Source organism: Molossus molossus, unplaced genomic scaffold (genome assembly GCF_014108415.1).
Source record: "Molossus molossus isolate mMolMol1 unplaced genomic scaffold, mMolMol1.p scaffold_m16_p_3, whole genome shotgun sequence".
Lineage (NCBI taxonomy): Eukaryota > Metazoa > Chordata > Mammalia > Chiroptera > Molossidae > Molossus > Molossus molossus.
In genome coordinates this window covers 14,787,202-14,814,792 of record NW_023425366.1, presented here as the reverse complement: position 1 = coordinate 14,814,792, position 27,591 = coordinate 14,787,202, and the positions used below count along the sequence as shown (strand labels likewise).

The following is a 27,591-nucleotide window of genomic DNA, read 5'->3' as shown; positions in this document are numbered from 1 at the left end:
GTGGAGTCTCCGCGGTCATTTCCGCACGCAGAAGTGTCACTGCGTTTCCACGGGAGTTTCATTTCCTGTGGCAATCCTCCCGGTGCACCGGATTGGCAATGGCACGTGGTAGGAGTGTGCGAGGAGAGGCGCTCGTCCCCGGCCACCAAGCCTTGGGTCTCGGGAAGCCTGGATGGTCCAGAGCAGGGTTTGGGCCGGTACCGTCCCAGACCAGGCACGGTACTCAGGACTCAGGGGACTTCCGGGAAGCTCAAACCAAGACCCTCGCCTTCGCTACGGTGGCCAGAAAGGCCCTGGACTAATAGGCCGCGACAGACAGAAAGGTAGGCGCACGCGCAGTGCGGACTTCCCGGCTCAGGACAGGGACCAGTCCAGGGACCAGCCCAGGGCTGGCTCCCCGCCGCACTCTGACGTCCTCGACCGACTGTCACCTAACACGCCATCCTATTGGCTTGGAGAAGGGAGAGCCCGCCTTTCCCCGTTGTCGATTGGCTGCCCGTTCCCCGGAAGATGAGGAGCGGGCTTGGGTGCTTTCGGATTGCATCAGCTGGTCCCTTGCAGGCCACGTGGCTCAAGCGCCGCGCTCGCCGGGGCCCCTGCCCACTTCTGACCCGCCTCCGCCCTCCTCTCCGTCAGACCATCGCTTTTGAGTTCTGTCCTCTCCTCGTGCTTGGCCGATGTCCGAGGAGAAGGCCAGGAGCCCTTCAGGGAAGATGGAAGGCGAGGAGAAGCCGGTAAGTGGGGCGGGAAGCCGGGCTGGGGCTCATTTTGGTGCTCGGCGGCCCTGCCCGGCGGCCCTACCCGGCGGGGGCCACCTGAGGCGGAGGAACCCGAGGGGGACGGCGGAGCCCCTGGGCGTGTCAAAGCAGGGCGGAGCCTTGCAGGTCATCTCCCGCTCCATCCTCTTTTTGCAGTTGAGGAAACTGGACCTTGAGTTAGTTGCTCAGGGCGACACCTCTAATTAGAAATAGAAACAGAATTACGGGACTCCCTGCCTAGTGTGTTTACCTCACCTTAGGCGAGACGAGCATTGCAGAGACCCATTTAACCCTAAAACACTGTTAAGGGTGAAAGGCTCTAGTTTAAGGAGGAGAAAACCGAGTTCCTGAGCTCTGACTCAACTTGCCCAAGTTTGGGTGTTTTATAATAAAGGGCGGAGGCCCGACGATCTGATCTAGACAAGTTACCTGCACTTCTCCTGACTGGTGCTGCAGGCATGCCTGATCTTATTTCATGCCAATCATTTGACCTTTGAATTTGACCTTTTATGTCATCTGTTGCTCAGGAACATCTCCAGGGTCATTTTCATGCCGCCAGGTCGAGTTTTTTTGTTGGTGTTTTGATTTTATGATTAACAAATAATGTCAGGTATTCATTCTGCATGCTGGGCTAGTGAATAGGACCCAGCCTGGCCCTGAGGGTTTCACAGGCTGGTGTGTGAAAGACAGGTGAACAGTCATCTTGCTGTGGGGTTGCAGAAGCTGGAGTGCTAATTATGCTTGGGATGGCTCTTGAATTGGGTTTGGAAGAATGAATGTAAGTTCCCCAGGTAAATCAGATAGGGCAGGGCTTTCCAGGTAAAGGTGAATGAATGAATGGTCTTGGGGTTGCTTGCAAGAGATAAGCTTCAAGGAGGAGCCACAGCAATCAGAAGGATTTTAGGAAACCAAGAATGGTTGGAATTGTTTTCTACAAGTGAAAGTTTTTAAGCAGGGAAGTGACAGGTGTGAATTGTAGTTTTAAAGATCATGCAAGCTTTGGGGTGGAAGGTGCATTGGAAAGAGGTGAAACCACACGCAAGAGGCTGTTGTAATAGGCCAAGTGAGAGGGGAGCTCTTCAGCTAAAGGAGACTCAAGCCAGCTCTCTGATTGGACAGGTCACTTAAAAGTCGCAATTTTCTCATCTGTAAAATGAGTATGTCTTTTAACGCGGGGATTGAATGGAGAAGGTGCATATGTGCACATTCTAAACTATATAAATTAAATTGAAAGTGATAAATCGTGCCTGTTCATAGACTTTTTCCTATCCATATTTTTTCACTTAAATGATATCTTTACAGCTTTGTAACTTTACTTTTTTTTTTTTTTGCTTAATAGTCTGTAGTCAGGGTTCTATGTCCATGGCTATTCTACTATGCCGTTCTTAATTGGAGAGGATGTATGGCTAATAAATATATCTCCCTTCTTTAATAATAATTGCACAATACCTAGTATATATTGAGTGCTAACTGTGGAGTCTGGCACTATATTACATGCATTAACTCATTCTTTCAGTCCTCAACATAGCTGTGAACTGGATCTTGTTATTATCTCCATTATACAGATGAGGATATAGGCATTGGAACAGTAACTTGCTCAGACCCAATATTCTGTAGCCAATACTCAACGCCAGTGCTGTCCTGCCCCCTGTCATCTGCCTGGAAACAAGTCAAGGACAGATACTCCATGAAACTATTGGATTCCCAGGAAATACCTATCCCAGCTGTCAGTTTCTGGGTTTGGATTTACTTAAAGTACACTCTGAGATACTTCTTTTCAACTCTTAAATATCCAAGGGAGGTAATTCTGTAGCTTCCCTTCACAATCTGATTCTGTGTCCCCATTTTTGGGTTGAAATTTTAGATTGCTTTTACGTAAATATGTAACACATAAATTCACATGTTTTTGTTCTGTTTTCATTGGAAATAGAACAGTTGCTTGTGTCCCCAATTGTAGTAAAGACAGAGTGGGCCTTGGTTCCAAGAGACCTGTTTTACTGTCCCAGCTCTACAACTTAGCACCTGTGTACTAATGGGCGAATTACCTCTTTGAGCCAGTATTCTCATTTGTAAAATGGACGTATTAATTGTTTCCCTCTTTTCTACTACTCTTACTCATTTGATAAATATCCATATGACCAAAACCGAAGACATTTTATCAGAAAAATAGAATTATTTTATTATTTTTCTATTTTAAACCTGCACAGACAAACCTGTAATTGGTTTTTACCCATTCTCCTACCCAATTCACTTGACTAGTTAAATCATTTCTGTAGTACTATAGTGAAGGCATATAGGGAATCTTGTAACCCTGTTTTTTAGTACTTGATTAGAATGGACTTAAATTATGTTGATTATTCATCTGTTGACTTTAAATGAACCTTAAAAGTTTGTTAAATTCAGAATTCCAGAGTGAGGGAAATTTTAGCTCAGCATGAAATTAGTCATTTATTTTTTAAATTATACAAGTCATAAGTTTTATACGATTCAGAAGAGGAACCAAAATGTCCAACTGTTAAATGGATAAATAAGCAATGGAATATTATGTGGCAATAAAAAAAGAAGTACTGAAACATGTAACTTAAATGGTCCTGAAACCATTGTGCTAAGTGAAACAAGCCCGTCACAAAAGACCACATACGATAAAATGTTTAGAATATGGACTTCTAGAGAAACTAAGCCGATTAGTGGTTGTCAGGTGCTGGGAAAGTGGGTGTGACAGGGACAGGGAGTGACTGTTAATGGGTACAGGGTTTCCTTTTGGGGTGATGAGAATGTTCTAAATTGATTGTGGCGATAGTCGTACAACTGTGAATGCACTAGAAACCATTGAATTCTATACTTTATGTTGATGAATTGTATAGGAAAATATCTCAAAAAAACTGTTACCAAAAAAAATCAAAGGTCCTAAACATACAAAACTGTAATAAAGTCCCCCTTTCATATCCCTAGTTCTACACTCAAAACTTCCTTACTACTAATGATCACAACTCCTTAGAGTTGGCCACTGTCAACATCTGGATAAGTGTCTTTCCTGCCATTCACATATTATGTGAACCTAGAGAAATCATCTAACTTTTTCCAGTTAATCTTATCTGTAAAATGGGGATAATAATAGTAATAGCCACCTCACAAGGTTGCTATGAAAATCAGATGTGATTGTGGAAGAACTTTGTAAACTGAAACTTTTTGTAGTGCAGTTTGCTGACTGAGCAGTCACAGTGAGGTAAGGGATGCATTTCTGAGAAAATCCTGCTCACAGTATTCCTAATATACTTCAGGGTTCTCGACCTCAACACCATTGATGTGTGGACTGGATAATTCTTTGTTGCAGGGGGCTGTCCTGTGCATTGTTGCATGTTTAGCAACATCCCTGGCCTCTACCTACTAGAGGACAGTTGCACCCCCTAGTAGTGACAACGAAAAATGTCTCTAGACATTGTCAAATGTCCGCTATGGAGCACATAGCCTCTGGTTGAGAGCTCTGGTATAGACCTACTCTGCTGCTGGTTGCCTTTTTGCACAGGGCTTACTACTTTAAAATGCTCTGTGACTCCGCGTGCTTCTAGCTGAGATCCCCATTCCTCATGGTAACTTTCAGTGCATGCTTCCACCTGAGCCCTCCTTTGTCCTAGCTTCCATTATTTTCTAAAACAACCCTGCTTTAGTCAGCCTGTTTAGTCCGGCTGTCCCTCTCACTCTCCCTCTGTCACTGTCTTGGTCTTTCTAACATTTCCGACAGTGAGTTTATGTGTCCACCTTGGACACATGTCCCTCTCGAAATCCAGCCTGTTGACATCTTCTTGAAAGTCCTAACGAACACTCACTGTTGTCCTAGCTTATCTGACATTGAATCACAGTGCTGCAAGTGTGTTCTTGCCCCGCCCTGAGTTTCTCGCACATGTGTGCCTGCGTTTCCCTGGAGAAATTAAAGTCGCACGTGGCGGGGATTGGGCCCTGTGTTTGCTTCTTGCGCAGGGTTTAACGCTATCGTGAGCACAGAGGCTCTCAATAGTACTGGTGGAATGAATGGATATATGTTGCACTGTTTTCTTTTTCTGAAAATACTGTCAGTAAATCAGCCACATGCTTGTTTGTGGCTACATGTTTAGTATATGTCCACGTAAACCTGGAGCGAGAGTAATGGGAACAGGCAAAATAAATGAAAGGTGAGGACTTGAACGTTATCAAGTAACTTCTCTGCTTTTTTAGGACTTGTCTTTATTGTAAGTTGTTAACTTATCTTTGACAGTGGTCAAAGTTTCTGGTCTTTCAAAATCAGATTTTCACTCTTTAAAATATAGATGCTAAAATAACATCCTCCAAACCAGCGGTTCTCAACCTGTGGGTTGCAACCCCTTTGGGGATTGAACAACCCTTTCACAGGGGTTGCCTAAGACCATCGGAAAACATATTTCCAATGGTCTTAGGGACCGAGACACTGCTCCTCTGTCCGTCTCCAGGCGGGTCCACTCATAGGCAGATACGTCCACATACAACATGAGGAACTGTATTAAAGTGTCGCAGCATTGGGAAGGTTGAGAACCACTGCTCTAAACTGTTCCGGGGGGGTGGGGGCAGCATGAAGGGGTGTCAAATTAAGTTAGTATATAAAACCTTCCTTTCTTTTTGTTTATTTAGGTAGGTGCCAGTCAGGAGAAGCGAAAGGAAGAAGGCAAGAAGAAGAACAAAGAAGGGGCCGGGGATGGAGGTCGAGCAGAGGTAAATGTTTCAGGGCTCTGTTTTCAAATTTGACAGGTGGCAGAGAGCTGTCTCTACTTACTGTGCATACGATTCTCAAGGTTTACATGGGATTTTAAGATGGAAATTTCAGGGAGAATAATTAGCAAAGTCTGGTAGGGAAGAAAGACTTGCTGCTGTTAATGAAAAAGGAAAACAACTGAAATATGGTTGTAAGAGAATCTGTGGGATTAGACATGAAAATCAGAACAGAGGTTGGAGAGAAGGACACTAATCACTCAGTTGCCTCATTGGATGCCAGCTGCCTGATATTCCAGGAGTGTTACAGAGGACACCTTGGTGCTGGAGCTTGTACTGAGTACAGTGCAAACCCAGAAAGCCCACGTCCTTCACCGCATTCACAGTTTCCACCTGGACCTGCTTGGCCAGAGTTTGGTTTTAAACCAGGACAAATTTGTCTCTCAGCTATAGTGAAAATGCTTCTCATTTCCCACGCTCAGACTAAAAGGAAGTGGCTTTTCAAAAGTCAGCCCAGAATCAACCTGTTTCTTGGGTTTTCTGTGTGAGGAGCAGTTAAGCTCATCTTCCTACTTTACTTTTGAAGTTGAACAGTGAACTGTGTATCACTTTTTGTTGTAGTCATTGCAACCATTTTATTAAAGACTCGTTAGAAAACAACCAGAATGCAGAGGAACGAAGGGATAGGCTGTAATAGGAAGGGTACTGTAGCACAATAAACTGGCTTTGAAAGAGCTGTTTTACAAATGCTGCCTTGTTAAGTGATAGTGCTTTCATTTACCCAGGGGTAAGTTTGTAGGTGATCAAGAATCACTAAGGGCTGCTTAGAGCCCTGCCTAACCTTTTCTGTTATGTGTCGTCCATTACATCCCACTCTAATGTGGGGGAAATTATTATTATTATCATCATCATTTTTAATCCTCACCCGAGGATATTTTTCCATTTATCTTCAGATAGAGTGGGAGGGAGGAAGGGAGGGGGAGGAGGGTGGAGAGAGAAACATCAATGTGAGAGACATGTCAATTGGTTGTTTCCAGCATGACCCAACCAGGGCTGAGGATGGAACTGCAACCGAGGTACATGCCCTTGACCGGAATTGAACCCACGACACTTTGGTCCGCAGGCCGATGCTCTGACTGCTGAGCCAAACAGGCCAGGGCTGTGAAGGAAATTATTGATTGTGAACTTAAATTTGCAAGTGAATAGAAAAATGCACCCTGGCCAGTTTGGCTCAGTGGTTGGAGCATCGGCCTACGGAACAGAGAGTCCCAGGTTCCATTCCCACTAGGGGCACGAACCAAAAAAAACAAAACAAAACAAAAATGTGTATGTTCCCTGATTTATAATTTCAGTACAGTAGCACATGCTATTCTGTCACAGCTTGAGAATGCGCCTGGAAACAGAAAACAAAGGGTATGATTAGAGGACTTGTGAATGGGTAACTTATTGTTCTAATTAGTTATATTCAGACAGTTTAAAACATATATATATATTTTTTAATAATATGGCTGGCTATGGTTTTCTTTTTTACTATGATATTTAGGGAACTATTAACCTCTGAGGTTGACATAGTGGATAACTGTGACCACCAGAAACCATGGAACCCAAGTTGGGTAAATAATGAGTCCATATAGTGTGGTCGATTTTTACTTTCTATTATCACAAGTCATTTTCTCAAGTACTAGATACTAGCTTGAACTCCTTTCAGAGTAAGTGTGTTAAATTGATATATGTTATATATAGAATTTGGGGTAGCATTGTCCAAACTGAGTAAGTTTTAAAGCATATATTTGAATAAACTATTATAGCTGATTGACTTACAACTATGTGAAGATAGAAACCTGTGGTAAAATTAAGCCATCTCCTCTTTGCTTTTGTGTGTAGCTGTTAGAACCCATGTTATTTTCATTTGAAGTTCGTAAATTATGTAGATGTTAGTGTTTGACTGTTCTGCGACCACAGATTCACCACCTGCTTTTAAACACTGAAGTTCCTAACAGTAGAGGAAGTCAAATCTCTGATTTTTATCTCATTGTTTTTCTTTCTTTGTCAAACTTTTGGGAACCTGAGTAGGTATTTTATATAAAATATTTTGGTTAATTTAATGTACTATAGATAGTAGTGTTGTGCTGTTTTCTTATATTTGCTAATTAAATACTCCCAAGAGAGAAATACTCAGAGATCCTAGCTTCTTTGAATTTAGTAAAGACTTCCTTTGAATGAGAGCCCTGAAGTCAAATAAATTTATAATTGGTTAGTTAAAAATTGTGAGTAGACATATAGTCTGATCAGTTTTCACAGATCATCCCTTGAACAAAATTAAAACAAAAGGAAAAGGCAGCCAGTTTTCATTTCTAGTATTGTATATAGTTGTACTTATAAGATCGTTTAATTAGAAAAGTCCTTAAGAGAATATCTTAAAAGAAAAAAAAAAAATTACCTTAGGCAAATCATAGCAAAGTGGTAAGAATCGTTCATTTAGGATGTTGGCAGCCAGGTATTTATTGTTATTTATACTCCTCTATTTTTTTTTTAAATTTCTTAAAATTATAAGGAGAGAGCATTTAATTTCTTTCTTACCTTTATGTAGGACAACCTTAAGGTAATGCTTGTTTTTTTGGGAATCCATTTACCACATTGAATTAGTAATAATATTTTTTGTATTGTCTGTTTCTATTATTTCCCTTTTTGGAGGGGTGTGCAGGAAGAGATAAACCAAAGGACTTATATGCGTATATGCATAACCAATGGACACGTACAATAGTGTGGTAAAGGCAGTAGGGGTAGGGTGGGAACGGGGAGGAGGGGGTGAATGGGGGAGAAAAAGGGGGATATATGTAATACTTGCAATAATAAAGATAAATTTTAAAAAATAAAAATAAAAAAGAAAGCAAGTATTTACTGATTATTTCTTCATTTGTTGTCTTGCAGTTGAATCCTTGGCCTGAATATATTAACACGCGCCTTGAGATGTATAACAAACTAAAAGCAGAACACGATGCCATTCTGGCAGAAAAGGCAGAAAAAGATAGCAAGCCCATTAAAGTGACCCTGCCCGATGGCAAACAGGTCGATGCGGAATCCTGGAAAACGACACCCTATCAAATCGCTTGTGGCATTAGGTACGGGCTGCACCTGTCTTGCCCTGTTGTTTGTAAATAAAAAATACCATCCTGCCAAGTTGTAGCCTCAAAACATTTTTATGTTACTGCTCAATGTTTTTAATGCTTAATTTACATTATTTGGGGTTTTTCCCAATCAAGATGATGTGGAACTTTTTGTCAAGATTCAAAGTTAATTTCTTAGGGACTCCACTTTGGTTTCATCTTATGAAGGATTTTATGTTTGTTCTTCTACCCTGATCATACATGTCACAAACAACAAGTAGACATGGTTTCACCTGTTTTGACTTAAATGTCTCAGTTTTGAAGTTAAATGAAGGTTGAACATCTCACAGGGGAAAGTGAGGAAACTAATACAGTATATGACGCATGAAAAAATGTGTGTTATCAATCTAAAGGAGAGCCACGTCCAGTCTTTAAAACCTTAACACTTTTATTGGGTTGGGAAGAAGTAGGTGAGAACTAGATGCATACTCTGTAGTAGAGGAAATGCTTTCTTAATCATGTGGTTTGGGGATCAGTAGAATCCATTTATCAGAAAATGATATAGTTGGGAAAGCGTAAATTGTTGCCTGTATCTGATACCAGGTGTTGGCAGGCTGGCCATAGCTTGGTTTTGTGCAGCCCAAGAGCTAAGAGTGGTTCTTCAATGGTTTGAAAAAATACCACAAGTAAGAACAGTGTGCAACAGAGATCACGGGTGGCCTGCGGTCTAAAATACATATACTATAGTCCTTTACAGAAAAAGTGTGTCAACCTCTGTCTGAAACATTTTAACATAAAACATGTAAATATATGGGGTGGGCATACTTTTGCTCACCCCTGGATATTTATTCACTGATTATGGGTATATATGAGTATGTATACATATATTATATATCTCCAAAGCTTTTTGGAGTACAGTGCCAATTTGAGTTTTATATTATCTTAACATACTTGAGAAGCAATCTGACTACAGAATTCTTCCAGATTTTTATATAGTTACTTCATCCACACCGAACCTGACAAATCTTTTTTAGTGATCTGCCTTTATCAAGCTTTCCCAAACATTCATCTTGGTTTTCATAGAAACCATAGTTCCCTTGTATTATTATTTAATTCTATGTTTTTTAATTTATACTATTATAGGGATGTTGAGTTGAACCATATGAAATCATTAGTTGTTATCAGAAATGGTTGATTATTATCCTTTTCATATTGTTGAACATAAGACAAAAAAAATAACAAGTAAACAGGTTAGGAACGACCCAGCTGATTATTGGTAAGCCCACTGTGAAGCTGGCGGAAGTAGAGGCGGTTGGGCCTACGGGCCATGAGTCTTCAGTGCGCCGTGGACGTTGGTTAGTGCTTCTTACAGAGAGTGGAGTGTTTTAGTTGATGTGACCACTGCTTGTAACTTAAGTACTTCTACCTTACTCTAAAGGAAATAAGAAAGTTGTAATATCATGCAAGTTCCCATGTGAGATCATGAATAATAACTGGATAGACCTTTAAGTATTTGTTCAGTCTATCATTTTAGAGGTGATTTTGAAGGTCATTTGGTGAAGAGATTCCTCCATTGTTGCACACTGGTATTGTAGCTGTGTCGGTATTAAAATTCAGGCTCCTATTAGTCCAGGAACTTTTTCTTTACATTCTGTAATACTGTCCTTCAGATTGCATTGTAGTTTATCCAGTGGCCAATTGAAAATAATTTTTCAGGAACTGCAAAATTCTGAATTGAATTGCATAATACATTAATGAGCTTTAGAGCCAGAGTAAAGTCACTGATCTACAAGTGAGGATGCTTTAAGGCATTTTTCCAAAAGTTCAGAGTAACTTATTGTTCTGTGAAAAATTACAGCATCAATAACAGGCTATGTAAAGGTTCAGATGATTAGTAATGAGTATGAAAGGGAAGAAAACAGAAGGCATGCTACATTTGCTTCAAAAGGTTTTTCTTTGAAGTTTTGTTTTGTTCTAAGTCTTAAAGTATGGATTATTTTATCCCTTCTTTGGGAAATTGAAATGATCCAGTATGGTCCATGTGTAATCTTCATTTTGAAAGTAACCATTGCTGGCATCACATGGCACCATTTGGACCCTAAGATAAAAGTCATTTTTCCCCAGAAGATTATAGAGTTAGAGTAGTTGCCTTTTGATCAGTTCTTTAGTCGTCTGAAACTGCTTTACACCAAATGATACGTTTCTCTCTGCCAAATCCATGTATGTTTTATGAAATGTGTACATTTTATTGGCTCCGTTTGATCTCAGGAAGATAGGAAACATTGGATATAATCTATGGGAAATTTAATGGGAACATTGACAATGGGATAATAATTTATTGTTTACTTTCTGTTTGTTCTTCTGTGCTTAAGTTGGGGAGGTTGTTTAAACTTAAACAGAGCAAGGAGAGAACCACCCAGCACAGCAACTCTAGCTAGCTTAAGCCTTCGGTGGTATATATAGACTGACTGTGAAGGCTGCCCCCTTCTCATTCACAGGAGAGTGTTGCCTGCTCCCGTTGGGTTGTCAGGACTGTTACACACTGCCATTTCTCTACCTACACTCACCGAGCTACAACCTGACCGACCGTACTCAATCCAGCTCGAAGCTTCCTGACCCCCTCTTAACTCGCATTCCCGTTTGTGTCCATGCCCATTCCCTCTGGAGTGCCTTCTCTTCTCCTTTTCTTCCTGCCCAGATCTTTTGATCCTTAAGCCCCTCATTGCTTTATCCTCAAGCCTGCGCAGACCCCTCTGACCTGTGCTGCTTTCCCCTCAGTGCCTGTGGCTTCCCACCCCTCTGGTGTGGGCTGGCGTCTCATCACGCGACAGCAGTTGTGCCATATGCCGTTCTGGTTGACGCCTTTATCCATAGTACTAACAAATGTGTATCGAATAGTCCTGTATTTTACCTATGATACCATGTTCGGCTTTGCAGAATCTATTTTGAGATTAGCTTTGCCTCTCAAAAAAATTCCGTTACAGATTTCAAACGGGAGATAGAGCAGAGAAGTTACTCAGTGCCCGCGGTCCCCCTTTTGCCACGTGTCTGAACAGCTTGGCTTTGGGGAGAACTTACTTGCGGGGGAGGGGAATAAGCCAGTCTACTGAAAATTGTTTAGTCAAGTTGGTCTATCTATTAAATGTCATAAAATAGTGTTTTGGATTTTCAGGATCTCATAGTTATATTCTTAGATACACTGGTACATTTAGGAGTTTTGTTGCTTTTTCCATTTTATTCCAGAAAGATATATATATAAGTGTTATAGTACAGTATACTGTAGTGTAGTATATGTAATGTCATAGTGTAATTATATATACATATATAATTGTTATGTATATAATTGTATTAGATAAATATATATACATTATATAGTGTTAATATGTAACATACAGTGTTTATTTTGCTGTTCTTTTTAAGCCAAGGCCTGGCTGACAACACCGTCATTGCCAAGGTGAACAAAGCTGTCTGGGACCTCGACCGTCCTCTGGAGGGAGATTGTACCTTGGAGCTTCTCAAGTTCGAGGATGAGGACGCTCAAGCAGTAAGTGTTCACCCAGCATTCACTGAACTGCAGGAGGCTGGTTCTCAGCGCACTGTGCTGCCAGGAGGCGACGGAAGTGCGGGTCTCTGTCACGTTCGAAATCTTCATTTTTGTCTTTCATTTAGGAAACACAATAAAAGTGTTTGCCTTATAAAATCAAGAGGTGAAGTTGGGGGTACATTTATTTTCTCTACCAGATAATTAAATGGGGAAATTCTTCTGGAAATTCTATTAAAATGTTATTAGAAATTGATTAAGCAAGTAAAACTTATTTTCTGTACTGTCGGTCAGTACTTAAGCAAGACGTATATATATATTTAATGAATAGATCTGAACATTACTTAAAGTACTTTTATATTGGAAAGTTGATTTCCATATTTTTTTCACCTTCAAATGCACGTGTGCCGAAAGCACAGTGAGACCGACCTGCGCGTGACGTGACGGCAAGGCGTGCCCCTGAGCCCCTCACGGGGCCACGTGAAGGGAGATAAAACTGTTGTTTTTTTTGTTCCATAGATGAGGGTTTACTTATGTATGTGAATCAGTGGTTTTCAAGTGTATTGTGAATTCCTTCGGTTTTTAAAGAGAAATTTAAAAATCATTTGGGTACCTTCCTATTATGTCTTTAAAACATTGCTTTGGATGTATTCTGACTCATCTGAATGACCACCTTCAAACCAAGTGTCCATATGGTTGTCCTTGTAATCTCTAGTTGTGTTGTGGGGTCAAGTTGTACTGCCTTCTTTGTGTGGGGCCAGTAAGAAAAAGGCACACAGCCCTGGCCTGCTTGGCTCAGGGGTTAGAGCATCGGCCCGCAGACCGGAGAGACCCGGGTTCGGTTCCCACTAAGGGCACGTGCTCGGTTGTAGTTTTTCCCCGGCTCCGGTTAGGGTTGTGTGGGTGGCAACCACTCGAGGAGTCTCTCTCACATCGATATTTCTCTCTCTTCCTCCCTCTCTCCCTCCCGCTCTATCTGAAGATAAATGCAAAAATGTCCTCGGGTGAGGATAAAAAAAAGAAAAAAAGACAGGCATATTCTTTTTTTTTATCCTCACCTGTGAACAGTTTTCCACTTTTTGTTCAGACAGAGTAGGAGGGAGGGAGAGGAAGAGAGAGAGAGGAACATCGACATGAAAGGGACACATCGAGTGGCTGCCACCCATACAACACAACCAGGGCCGGTGACAAATTGTAACCGAGGTACATGCCCTTAGCGGGAACCGAACCCAGGTCTCTCTGGACCGCAGGCTGACGCTCCAACCGCTGAGCCAGACTGGCCAGGGCTGGACGGACGTATTCTAAGTGGTGCTCCGCACCCGGCAGAGGCGGAGCGCGGCCCATGGGGTGTGGGCACACTGACACAAGAAGACAGTCGCATTGTGAGTGCGACTTTGTCAGGGAACAAAATCCATCCCATTTAGTTAATTATGTTAATTTGAATTTAATTAGTTTGAAAACAAAGTAGGTGATTTCTGAGGTATAAATACACTTTAGTTATTAGCATCCTTTTAAATTATTTTGGCTCTGTGTAGAATCACACTGCAGTTTATAGATTTGTACGTTTAGATTTTTATGTCTTGGGTTTATTTATAATAAATTTTATATACCTCTTTCAGACGACCATAGTAACTTACAGTGTGTGTGCCCTGTCTTAAACCTTCTCATTCTCCTTTGAATTCTCAGGTGTATTGGCACTCAAGTGCTCACATAATGGGTGAAGCCATGGAGCGAGTCTATGGAGGATGCTTATGTTATGGTCCACCAATAGAAAATGGATTCTATTATGACATGTACCTTGAGGAAGGGTAAGTTTTGTAACTGGATAAAGACAAATAAAATCTGACTTACCATGAGTCCATATGTTATATTTGAAGAGTTCTCAGTAAAGGAGGAGTGATAATAATGCTTATTGCTTCATAGTCATCAGGCCTTCCCACTATTAAAACTTGAAGTGTGTGGTCACTTATAAAGGTGTAGAGACTTTAGGGAGAGTTTTGTTCAAGATCAGTGGAGACAGAGCCTTAAGGTATATTGGGAAATAAAATGAAGCCAGGCCTTTCCTCTCCTTTACACCTGTTACAGAGTTGGAGGAAGGATTCACTAGTGAGAACAATCTGTGGTGACCAAGGTAGAAGCCACTGAAAATACAAATTTTTAAAATAATCAATGAAAGATGTTTAGTTCACAATTCTGATATACGATGCAAGGGTCTTTCTTTTTTTTTTAAATTAAATCCCTTAAAGTGTTATTCTAAAGCAACATGCCTTCAACCTGTGGTGTGAGTAGAATGGAATGGAAAGAAATTAATTTTATACTTTCTTCTCTTTCAGAGGTGTGTCCAGCAATGATTTCTCTTCTTTAGAGACTTTATGTAAGAAAATCATTAAAGAAAAGCAAGCTTTTGAAAGATTGGAAGTTAAGAAGGAAACTTTATTGGAAATGTTTAAGGTGGGTTGATTTGCAACCTGGCATCTACTCTTGTAACCTCCATTAAATGTTACGTGAAATCATCACACTGGGGTGTAGTGTACTATGCTGAAACCTATTCTGTTCTTTAGGAAAATTTAACATTGGTTCCAAAACACGAAATTGACTTATTTATAATCAAACAGTGCTTTGATAAGATGAACTTTGAGTTACATTTTAGCTATAATATTTAGAGATAAAGTTAAAGGAGGTTTTTTAAAAAGTAATTTTTCCTATTTTCAGTACAACAAGTTCAAATGCCGGATATTGAATGAAAAGGTGAATACTCCAACTACCACAGTCTATAGGTGAGAATATCAAATGTCATTAAATACAATTGGTGTATATGTCATTTTAAGTCTCTATTAAAATTCCTTTCATGTTATCTTTAGGTGTGGCCCCTTGATAGATCTCTGCCGGGGTCCTCATGTGAGACACACTGGCAAAATTAAGACTTTGAAAATACACAAAGTAAGCAATGTAACTTTAAAGACTCTCCATATGAATGTATATAGCTGTATGTTTAAACTTGTACTGGTGTTTCTTTCTACCAGTTTTCTTTTGGGTCGGTTTTTTTCCCTCATGCTGTCTCCTGACTATGAGTGCTATATGTCATCAGCAGTTTTTAGCAGAAATTCTCTCAAGCAGTGGCCCCTGGCCATCCACCACCGGAGCAGGTGGGGGTGGAGGTCTGGGCATTCCCAAATCACACCGGCATGGCCATCATGGCTCAAGGGGCTAGAGACCCGCTGGAGGAGTAGGTGCTTCTGCCCACTGTGTGTCTGCGGTCATAGTTACCCAGGTTCTTGTCAACCAAGGTAGTCCTGCTGGTTCATAGACTTTATGGGTGATTAGTGAAGTGCACTTCAAATCTTAAGAATAATTGAGTCATTTCAAGGTTTTTCTGTTGGTTTATTTTCCACTTCTGCTTGCTTGTTTTGGGAAAGAGGCCCCCGCAGTCAGTCACGTTCGTGGCGTTGTGGTTTGGGTGGGCTTTCGGGTGGGCTTTCTGGGGGAACCGAACAGCCGTCTGCTGCGGAGTGAACCCAGCTGTCCCAGCTCCACCCAGAGCCACTCTGAGGTTTTCACCAAGTTTGAGCTTTTTGTGAACTTTACTTGTGTAAGGAGGACTCGACTCTGAATTTGCTACATAAGGTGACTATGAGAAATAACATCTAACTTTTAAAATAAGTGAGATTAAATATTTACAGACTTGAATATGGTTTCACGGTTGATCCTTGTTTTCAGAATTCCTCTACGTACTGGGAAGGAAAAGCAGATATGGAGACTCTCCAGAGAATCTATGGCATTTCATTCCCAGACCCTAAGTTGTTGAAAGAGTGGGAGAAGTTCCAAGAGGAAGCTAGAAACCGAGATCACAGGAAGATTGGGAGGGTATGTTAAAAAAGAAAAAGAACAATGATGTGTCTCGACTGAGTTTATTTTCATTTCAAATTGAGCTGTATTAAGTATTTAGCTGTATTGAGAATTTCCTTGTGAAGAAATGCTTTAACTTTCAAGTATCATGCTGTCTTACATAAGCCATAAATTACTGATTGTCCGCATTGTCTTTCTAGAGGGTGCGCAGCAGACAGGAAAATTCACTGTAGCTATTCCTTTCATTGAGGCCGCGTGCCGACGACCTGCTGCTTTCGGTCAGAGCAGTAGAGCAGTGTAGCAGTGTAGCGGTAGAGCGGTAGAGCGGGATAGCGGGATAGCGGTGTAGCAGTGTAGCAGTGTAGCAGTAGAGCAGTAGAGCAGTAGAGCGGGATAGCGGGATAGCGGTGTAGCAGTGTAGCAGTAGAGCAGTAGAACAGTAGAGCAGTAGAGCGTTAGAGCGGTATAGCAGGATAGCAGGATAGCAGGATAGCAGGATAGCGGAGCCTCAGAGCCGAGCCTGAGGAATTCTCCTGGTCTCACTGCCTTAGTGCAAAGATGTGGAGACTGAGTCCCAGAAAGATCACTACACTCGTTGCCCAAGGTGACCCCATGAGTCCCTGCTGGAGCCCATGGTGTCATTTCCTTTATCTCTGTCTCTGAATGTTTTCCAGACTGGAAGTTAGGTTTCAGATGAAAACATTTCTTTCTGAAATTGTGTTTACGCCGCGCCAGGCATCTTTGGCTGTGGGTTGTGAAGTGAGCAGCGCGCAGCGTCCACGGCCGCGCTCCCTTGACCGAAATCCGTCCCAGTGGCAAGGAAGCCCGCAGTGGGGGTGCAGCCCCTCCGGGAGCCTTTGGGCCTTTGCGGGGTGGAGGGTGTGCAGCATTCACCACGGCCAGACTCAGCCAGCTTCATCTCCACGTCCTGTTTCATCATCAGGGTCTCTCTCCTAGTCTCCTTCCTGCCACTCCTACTTTAAAAAAAAAAATGTAAAGCACCCAGATCTCAGGGCTTTAAGGAATTAAGACCATGAGAGCTGCCTCTGGAGAGAAGAGAGTTAAGACCTGTGCTCCATGTCATCTTGGGTAAATTTGACTGGATTCAGGAACGTGATCAGCAGGGAACTAAGTTGTGGTAACGCAGTTGTATACCATTAGATTGCACATCCGAACTGTTGGCGTGTTTTCTGTGATGGGAATGGCACAAATTCACGTGTGAGACAGCATGACTGTACTCTCAAGAACATCGAAGCTCATGTTGGTGTTATGTGCACGTGTAAGCATTCTTTGCTTTTCTTTTATCCAGGACCAAGAACTGTATTTCTTCCACGAACTCAGCCCTGGAAGTTGCTTTTTCCTGCCGAAGGGAGCGTACATTTATAATACACTTATTGAATTCCTCAGGGTAAGCCATATTCATTATTTTCTTCTGCAGATTTAGGACATAAATTGATTTTTATTAAATAATATCTGCTAAAAGGAAAGCTAACCTTGCATTTTAAAAGAAACATTTAAAAGAATAAATAGAAATGGAAATCTGAGGTCTCATAAAATTTTTAAAAACTTTGTTCTTTCTAAAACGTGACCTTTTCCATAGACATGGATGTGTACACAACAGAAGCCCGTGACCTTGAACAAAGACTTAGAACCCTTAACACAGGAGCCCTGTGTGCTGTTGGACCATTCATTTATAGTTTCCTTAGAAAAGCAAGTTAGTCTATGTTGCTTTTTTTTTTTAATTATGAAGTGTTTAAAGCATACGTTTATAGAGAATACCACATTGACATCTGTGTATTCATTCGCCCCCTAATTTAACACATTTGCATTAGGTTGTGTTTGGAGTATAGTAATACACAGTAGCAGGGAGACAAGCTCCCCTTTGGGTGATCCATTTCCTCCTTTCCAAGAAGAAGCCACTCTTGAAGTTGGCATGGATCTTTTTTATCCTTGTTATTGTCTGTCTACCCCATACACGTGTCCTCAGTTGTTTGTGTGTTTCAGATTTGCAAACACACAATCTCAGTGTGTATCAGTCAGATCGTGGGGTTTTTTTCGATAGAGATGCAGTTTATTGTTATTTATCCCGTTATTCCGTTATATAATACCACAATATGCCCACTCCTTTATTGCGGACACTGACTAATTTCTAATTTTCCCCATTGCTAACTGCGCTGCAGGGCTTCACTTTGACAGGCCCCCTTGTGCGCATGTGCAAGAGTTTCCTCTGGTCGATGCCTCCAAGTAGTAGTTAGAGATTGTAACACATGTGCGCCTTGAACTTCACTGGGAAGTATGAAATTGCTCTTTAACTTTTTACTCCCACCAGGAGTATGGGCATTGATTTCTAGGCATGCGTTCTGTTTGTTTTCTAACAGAGTGAGTACAGGAAACGAGGATTCCAGGAGGTGGTCACCCCAAATATCTACAACAGCCGGCTGTGGATGACCTCAGGCCACTGGCAGCACTACAGCGAGAACATGTTCTCCTTTGAGGTGGAGAAGGAGCAGTTTGCTCTGAAGCCCATGAACTGCCCGGGACACTGGTATGGCAGCTCTGAGCTTTTTGGGGAAGATTCTCCTTGCTGCATTCAGGCCTAGGTTGCTATTCTTCCTTTGGAAGAATTTTCCTTAAAAACAAATCATGTCATCAGAAGAGTATTTAAATGCAGCATTGTTGTGGTATTATAATTTCTTCTGTGCCTGACCTGGTCCTCAGATCTGTAGACAGTGAAGAATGTCACGGGTAGTAGCAGTGAGCAGGCAGAATATGAAACAGGGAGCAGGATGTGGGGTATATAGCAGCTTCTCTAGTTTTGTTTTTTGTTTTTAAGAAATGTGTTCTATCAAAGCCTAGTGCTAGTGAATTAACTTCCTGGGGAAGCTTTGCCTTGGGCCTCTTCCCCTCTAGCTTTCTTGAAAGTTGGATGAATAACCTGGGGGAAACTAGGGCGAGCTGTGCCCCCAGGTGTGTCTGTGTGGACAGCTCCTCGTGGCAGGGCCTCGAGGGCAGCAGAGGAGGGAGAGGAGCGTCCATGGGAACTGGTCGGAGGCCAGGAAACCAACCGAGTTCCTTCTTCAAAGTGTCTGAAACACCTTTAGACTAACAGAACTGAAGCAGTCAGCGCGACAGGAAAGCACCGGCTGCGGTTTCCAGAGTCACCCGTGGTTTGTGTGCAGCTGAGTCTGTTTCTCTAACTGTGAGCCTTCAAGGCCGTCCTCGAGTGCTTGGAAACACTGAGCACAAGGATGTGACTCCAGACTCCTGGGGATGAGCTTGTTATTCTCAGTTCTGGATGGCGGTATAATTTATTTGTTGTTTTATTCATGCTGGTGCTCCCATTGTTGGATGAAGCCCAGAGTTGCTTGTCTGAACCACTTGGAATCAGTGGCTTTTTGAGAGCCTTTCATATAATACTAGAGGAGTGGTTTTATTGTGTTAAATGTCAGTGGATTTTACTTTTCTCTTTTCTTCAGCCTTATGTTTGATCATCGCCCAAGATCCTGGCGAGAGCTGCCTCTGCGGCTGGCCGACTTTGGGGTCCTGCACAGGAACGAGCTGTCGGGAGCGCTCACGGGGCTCACGCGGGTGCGGAGGTTCCAGCAGGATGACGCTCATATATTCTGTGCCATGGAGCAGGTATGGCTTTGTGGGATAAAATGCGCTGAAAGGAAGGTCACGCAGGTCCAGGAAAATTACCACTGTGTCATTTTCTTTTATTTAAAGATTGAAGCTGAAATAAAAGGTTGTTTGGATTTTCTGCGTACAGTATATAGCATATTTGGATTTTCTTTTAAACTGAACCTGTCTACTCGCCCGGAAAAATTCCTTGGAGATATTGAAGTCTGGAATCAAGCTGAGAAAGTAAGTGGTGTTTTTCAGCATGCTTGAATTCTACTTGACTGAAATTGGCTTCCTGCACAGGGTAAGAAAGCCAAGCCTCTTTACATGGATAAAAGCAAAAGAAAGTTGGAAATGGTCCTGAGGTTTGAGTAAGCTAGTGTTTTCTGTAGGATTTTGTACCTAGAAACGCTTGGACGCGCTGTCAGCCATCAGGCTGTGACCTTGAGCGGGTTGCGTGAGTCTGTTCAAGTGCGCAGCGTGGTGAGGCAGAGAATGGTGGCCCGTGAAAGCAGTCGCGGTATTTTTAGTCTCTGACCCGTTGCCGCGGAATAAAATTAAAATCAGTTTTGCTTTATCTTCAGCAACTTGAAAACAGTCTGAATGAGTTTGGTGAAAAGTGGGAGTTAAACCCTGGCGATGGAGCTTTCTATGGTCCCAAGGTCAGTACCCAGGTGGATTGAGGAATGCCGATTTCCTTTCGGTGGAAATAACTTTAAGTTAAATAAGGGGGGGGGGTGCGAATCAGCCCTAATAACAACTGCTGAGTTCACTTTTAATATAGACGACGTCTTACGATAACCCAGTCTTTGCTGCTTAGATTGACATACAGATTAAAGACGCCATCGGCCGGTACCACCAGTGTGCCACCATCCAGCTGGATTTTCAGTTGCCCATCAGATTCAATCTCACGTTTGTGAGGTGAGTTTCTAGTGTCTGTTCTGAGTGTCCTTCGAGGACATAACGGGGGTATGTGTGTGTGTGTACATACATACATATATATGCATAAAGTAAAGGACAACAAACTATTTTTTCTTCCTAGCCATGATGGTGATGATAAGAAAAGGCCGGTGATTGTCCATAGAGCCATCCTGGGATCAGTGGAAAGAATGATTGCTATCCTCACTGAAAACTACGGGGGCAAATGGTAATTTTTATATTTTTTCCTTCTGTTTTTGTCTGGATGATGTAAATTGGCTATAAGAAATGTCTGCTGTCTTGCCCTGGCCGGATGCTCAGCGGTTAGAGCGTCCGCCCGCAGGCCAATGAGTTGCAGGTTTGATTCCAGTCAAGGGTACGTACCTCGGTTGCAGTTCGTGCGGGAGGCAACCAGTAGATGTGTCCCTCTCGTGTCGATGTTCCTCTCTCCCTCCCTCCCTCCCCCTCCACCTCCATCTGAAAATAAATAGAAAAATATCTTCGGGTGAGGATTAAAAAAAAAAGAAATGTTTGCTGTCCAATTCGGTTGTGTGATGGGAAGGGAGATTGATTGCAATTTGTCACTTCTAATTAATGACAGGTATTCACCAAAAAGTAAGGCATCACAATTAAAACCAGATTTTTTTTTTTTTTTTTTTTTTATCCTCACCCAAGGACATTTTTTGATATTTTGTTCAGACAGAGTGGGAGGGGGAGAGAGAGAGAGAGAAACATCGACGTGAAAGGGGCACATCGAGTGGTCGCCATTGACACGACCCAACCAGGGACAGGGACAAACTGCAACTGAGGTACGTGCCCTTAGCGAGAACCAAACCTGGGTCTCTCCAGACCGCAGGCCGACGCTCTAACGGCTGAGCCAAACCAACCAGGGCAAAACCCAGAGTTTTTAGCTTTAAGAATTTTGTGATGAGTAATTGTTTTTATTTCAGAATTTGATTTATTGAAATGTTATATAATACTTTTTCATTGGGAACTATTCAGACAGAAGCATATTTGTTATTTTGATTGTTTTTCAAAAGTAAATTTGATATTTGAGTAAACGAGAGTAGGCTTTGGCTGGCATTGTTCTGCATGCTGAGCACAGTAAGCAAGTATTCCAACTCCCTTTAGAAGTTATACAGTTTTTTAGTTGAGAGTACAGACATCAGACCAATCCACATTTTGTGTCTTGTTTTCGTAAGGTTATTTTTTGCTGGAAACATGAGCACGTGACTTTCATTTCATGTTCCAAGCGGCCGGGCATGGCCCACCGTCTGTAAGGCAGTGGGAACAGCACCAGGGGTGAAACACCCCTTTTGTGGAGCCTGCCGCATTCGTTCTCCTGATGTAAAACTTCTGTGAGATGTAAATGTTTTCCCCTACATTGCTGTCATTTCAGCTTTATTTGCAATTTGGTTAGTTCAGACACTAAGGGGGGTTTGTCATTCTTGTCAACAAAATAATCTCTTTGCAGTTATATTTCACAAACTCAAAGTAAATATGGCAAACATTCTCTACATGAATCTAGAGAATAGGGGATCCTCGGCTGTTTGTTCTGCCAAACCTGTGCTCGGTGGGAAAAGCCCACTGTTTGGATAGAATCAGTGGGCTCCAGCCTTTTCCCTGAGGCAACCAAACAACTTAAAAGAGAAGAATGATCAAGAGAAACTCTGAGGGTTTGACACCTGAAATAACCCACAGGGAGAACTGCATATGGTTCTCCCTGTGGGTTATTTTTACTAAGTAATAAAAGCACACTCATTTTTACCAAATACCTTCCCCAGTCACTGTCCGTTACAATTTGCTGAATCCTGCAAAGTGGATCTTGAATCAACTGAAGGCACTATCTGTGTTCCCCACAAAGAATAAGTAATAAAATAAAGCTTGAGCAAAATAACTTTTTGAATAAAATAACTTGATCAGTAAGTGTGTTTCTTGAGCAACTTGCCAACCTCTCTAGCCGCCAGCGGCTGGTGTTTTGTTACCTGATGTGTTCAGTGTGAGGCACGGGCTTTGCTCCGATCTGCTTTGCCATCTGCTGAGCAAGAGAGAACTGAGTCACAGAGTTTTCATAATTAGTTTTCTGCTCCTGCATCTCCCTTTACTCCATTGTAGTAGTTCTCAACCTTCCTAGTGCCGCTACCCTTTAATACAGTTCCTCCTATGGTATGTGGGCGTATCTGCATGTGGGCGGACCCGCCTGGAGACAGACAGAGGAGACGTGTCTCGGTTTTTCTGATGTCTTTTGCGATGATCTTAGGCGAGCTCTGTGAAAGGGTCATTTGACCCCCAAAGGGGTGCGACCCACAGGTTGAGAACCACTGCTCTATTGGATGATGGGGAAGAAAAAGCCATGTGTTTTAAAGTGGTGCTCAGATGTTTCAGGAAAAGATGCAAAGTGTAGACTAATACATGAATGTGCCATCCTTATTTAGGAAAATCCACATTAAATGTTTTTAATTTCTTCTTAAGGCCCTTCTGGCTGTCTCCTTGCCAGGTGATGGTCATTCCTGTGGGACCAACGTGTGATGAATATGCCCAAAAGGTAATCCTGAAGTATGGCTTTCCTTAGGGTTGAACATCTGGTCAGCTTTTCAAATCCCATAAGCTATATCCTTGGTAAAGCAAGCTGCTTATGATTACGAAATGTTACTATTTTTAATCCGTGGTAAGCTTGAATAGATATTACCTCTTTCAAGCTCTTGTGTGTGGTCCCCTGATCAGAAGACATAGTCTGAGTGGCGATCCATGTGCTCTTGTTCATGTCAGTGTTTAGTGTTAGCAAACAGCACATGCCTCAGCGTGATCCGTGGATTTGCCTGCATGTGCAGTCTCAGTTGCTCCTTGACTCAGAGAGTAACTTTGCTTCCTTTTTAATACAAATTTCTTCAATTATTGAAACCCTTTTTGAAGTGAATGGCATGCCAGACCAGGGCTTTGCCTTCTGCACCAAACTACTTTACTTACAGATGTAGAAATAGCCTTTCATTCTTCACACCTTCAGAACTATGGCAGTCTGTTTTGTAATAGCACAATTCTATACTAAGGAATGTTACATTATTAAAAGTTGTGTTATTCAAAAAGCATTGTTTCAGAATGGCAAGTTAAAAGGAATAAAATAACCCTGGCCAGTGTGGCTTTGTTGGTGAGCATCATCCCTGCACTGAAAGGTCTTGGGCTCCGTCCCCAGTCGGGGTGCATATGGAAGGCAACCAATCAGTGTTTCTCTCTCACATCCATGTTTCTCTCTCTCCCTCTTCTTTCCTCTCTCTCTAAAATCAAAAAGCATTTTTAAAGTAATAAAGTGGTTTAAACATACAAAAACTTAAATATCATTGAACAGTCATAACATCAAAATCATGTTTCCAGATCGTCAAAATAAACTGCACTCAGGTCTCAACTGTCTTTAAGAAATGATTCCCTCCTTTCCCTCTCCCCCCTTTACTCTCTCTAAAATCAGTAAACAGGTTGCTGGTTTGATTCTTGGTCAGGGCACATGTCTAGGATGTGGGCCAAATCCTCAATGTGGGGCATGCAGGAGGTGGCCAATTGATGTTCTTCCTCATCAATGTCTCTATCTCTATCTCCCTTCCTCTCTAAAATCAATAAAGGAAAAAATTAAATAAGATCAATAAACATATCCTTGGGTGAGTATTTAAAAAGAAAAAGAAATAAGCATTAAACAAGCTAATGAGAAAACCACTCAGACACTATGTATTCCTATTACTGCACAGCAGTTTTAGTTATAAATTATGAGAATCAATTATGTTCCACTCATTGTACTTTATCTTATATCCATTATGAAAGCTCACTCAATAGGACAAGGTTTGTATTCATTCATTCATTTCTCAGCTGGAAACAATGCTGACCTCCACTCTGGGGGTGGCATTTGGAATTATGTAGGGGTAGGTTTTTATTTTGTGGTTTTTCAATTATATTGACTGATGGGGGTACCACTGCTGAGGCTTAGTGACTGGAGACCAGAGGTATTAAACAGTCTATAGATATGGGGCCACTTCCTCCAGAGCAGGAAAGCCCAGCCCACATGTACACAGGGCCCATGTTGAGAAAGTAAGCCCCTGGTGGGTCATACATGATTTTATTTAACCTGTGATTTGGAAAATTGTGCCAGCATTAAAAATTAGTTCTTTAAGCCCTGGCCAGTTTGGCTGAGCCCAACTCATTGGTGTGGCTCAGTGAGTTGAGCGTCAGTGCCACAGACTGAGAGGTCCGGGTTTGATTCCTGGTTACAGCACATGCTCAGATTTCGGGCTCCAATTTCCAAAATTAATCTAGTGTATTTAATTTAATGTACAATTAATACAATAACTAGTATTGCTTTTTTTTTTTAAAGAAATATTTTTTCTTTATTGATTTTGGAGAGAGAGGAAGGGAGAGAGAGAGAAACATTGATGAGAGAGAACATCGATTGGCCACCTCCTGCATGCCCCACACTGGGGATTTGGCCCACAACCTGGGCATGTGCCCTGACCGGGAATCGAACTGGCGACCTCTTAGTGCATGGGTTGACGCTCAACTCCTGAGCCACACCAGCTGGGCTAGTATTGGTTTTTTTAGAAAGGAAGAATACTAAAAACATCGTTTACTTAATACACAAAGACTTGAGACTAAAGTATAATTTGTATTTTTAAAGGGGAAAGAAGGCAGTGAATATCTAATATAGTTTGCCATCTTTAAATTCCCAGAAGTTTATTTTAGGATGTCCCGATTTGATCATTGGTTCTAACTTCTTCATCTGCTGTCTTCATTTAATAAGCTTTTCTTTTTGGGCGGGGGAGAGGATTTTCAAGATACATGGATATATAAAGTTGTGAGGACCAAAGAACAGTTGTTAGCCTGGTTTTTGGCATAAGGTGACTTAAAGAGGAGAAAAGAGGCTACATTTTATTAAGAACAAAATAACCTGATGGTTAGTGAATGATATAAAACAAAACAAAACCAACAAATATTTGTCTCAACATATTTAAAGATCAATTCAAAGTGAGTTCTATTAGTAGCTCTCCAGAAATAGTTTCATTTACAGATACTGTATTCCCTAAACCACCGAAGTATGTTTCCATTTCTGTCCTTCCTCATGCTATGATGAAACACCATTTTTGTGCTTGTATCCCCATCAGCCTCGAGAGTAGGAAGGGTCTCGTCCCTGTCCTGTTTCCAGTGATGAGCTCGTGCTCAGCATATGAAGGAAGACCTTGCTGGTGCGCAAGGTGGACGTGGGGGTAGCAGTATGTAGTTGGAATCGCCTGAGCCAGGACGTAATAAGCCTTATTTAATCAAAAAGGAAATAAATCACTGTTGAGAAAGAAAAAATTACTTTTTAATATTTCTCGAACCTGATCCTTTCTTTTTATTAAGTTATTCTTATAGACTTCTGTTTAATTAGGCCATTGCCTATACAGAATTAAGATTTTTTTTTTTTATCCTCACCCGAGGACTTTTTTTTTATATATATTTTGTTCAGATAGAGTGGGAGGGAGAGAGAGAAGCATCGACGTGAAAGGGACACATAGAGTGGTTGCCACCCGCACAACCCAACCAGGTCTGGGGACAAACCGCAACCGAGGTATGTGCCCTTAGCGGAAACCGAACCCAGGTCTCTCCAGACCGCAGCCCAACGCTCTAACCACTGAGCAAAAACGGCCAGGGCACAATTTTCCAAATTACAGGTTAAATAAAATCATGTACGATCCACATATAATTCTAATTTTAGATCGGATGCATTCTGTGTCTCTGTTGAAATAGGTACGGCAGCAATTCCACGATGCCAAGTTCATGGTGGATGTCGATCTGGATCCGGGCTGTACGCTGAACAAGAAGATCAGAAATGCACAGCTCGCACAGTATAACTTCATCCTGGGTGAGGAAGGAGACCTAGCCGAAGCAAAGCTCCATTGAGCCTTGAGGCTAAGAGAATTCTGGTTGTCAGTTTAGTTCCTTTCACTCCTGATTCTTAAACTATTAAGTTTGTTCAGGTGATATAAGGAAAACTTTGGTGTGAAAACGAATAATCTCTAAAGGTCTGTCTTAAAATTTTCTCCCCTTTCCCTTATATTACTCCATCTGGTAAGGTTTTATGAAGTCGGCTGGAGTGGGTGACTCAGTGGGCACAGCGGTGGTAGGCACTGCAGAATGGGCTGGTTTTTCACGAGGAGATTTTTACGTAGGTCGCCCATGCGCATGGTCACTTGTACTTTTCATCGGAGGAGGCTGCAGGGTGGCTTTTGGGTCCTAGGATCATGTCTGTTCAGATGTCCAATAAGAACCCTCTCATCTAAGGCGTCTTCCTGTCTTTGTTTAGTTGTGGGTGAAAAGGAGAAAGCCAGCGGCACTGTCAATATCCGCACCAGAGATAACAAGGTCCACGGAGAGCGCACTGTCCCCGAAACCGTCGCGCGGCTGCGGGAGCTCCGGCAGTCCCGCTGCAAGCAGGCAGAGGAGGAGTTCTAGCGGAGACCTGGGCCGGGGGAAGGCTGCGCGGTGTCCATCGCTTCACTCTGGAGAACGCTGGTTTATGCTGAGCTCGGAACCGTCCGGCAGCGTCTGCATAGGTGACTGCAGGGGATGAACCTTTTGACCTAGACAGGTTTTAGATAATGTGTATCTGAAGATTATTAAAAGAGGCACATTAAAATGATTTTATTCCTTAATTATCTGAGCACTGGAAATAAAGCATGAGAAATGCTTTGGTGTGATGAGGGAGAGCAATTTTTGTAAATTGAATGCAGCTGAAAAATAAAATTTTTCAAATTTGATTCAGGTAAAAGATTAGAATTGGATTGTAGTATAAGAATAAAAACTTTAATTTGTGTACGTTCCAAAAGACTTCTGACCTTCACATACATACACAGGTGCCTGGAACAAATCGCATGATTCAGTGTTTATCTTTAATGTTTTATGGCAAATATGTGAAATGGGTGGAGGGGGCAGACTCCCGTGTCTGTTGGTCTCACCTGGCCATGAGCCAGGTGCCTGCTTCCCAGGACAGGGTAACATCGTTAGGAGCGCCACCTTCCCTCAGCTTCTCGTTGGATATGCACCTTTTAAATAATCAAAGCCAATC

The 27,591-nt window shown here is 42.1% G+C and overlaps 1 protein-coding gene across 1 annotated transcript; it reads left to right on the top strand.

Moving 5' to 3' along the window:
• Positions 1-553: 553 nt before the first annotated feature.
• TARS1 (threonyl-tRNA synthetase 1) lies at positions 554-27,591 on the top strand. Its single transcript, XM_036279216.1, has 19 exons — positions 554-734; positions 5,400-5,480; positions 8,409-8,599; positions 12,005-12,128; positions 13,812-13,933; positions 14,459-14,576; positions 14,838-14,902; positions 14,987-15,065; positions 15,843-15,989; positions 17,281-17,379; positions 18,350-18,516; positions 19,448-19,610; positions 19,698-19,835; positions 20,177-20,254; positions 20,413-20,513; positions 20,635-20,739; positions 22,983-23,055; positions 26,274-26,388; positions 26,830-27,591. Exons 1-19 carry the CDS (start codon positions 678-680, stop codon positions 26,976-26,978), a joined length of 2,172 nt encoding a protein of 723 aa, XP_036135109.1. The 5' UTR covers positions 554-677; the 3' UTR covers positions 26,979-27,591.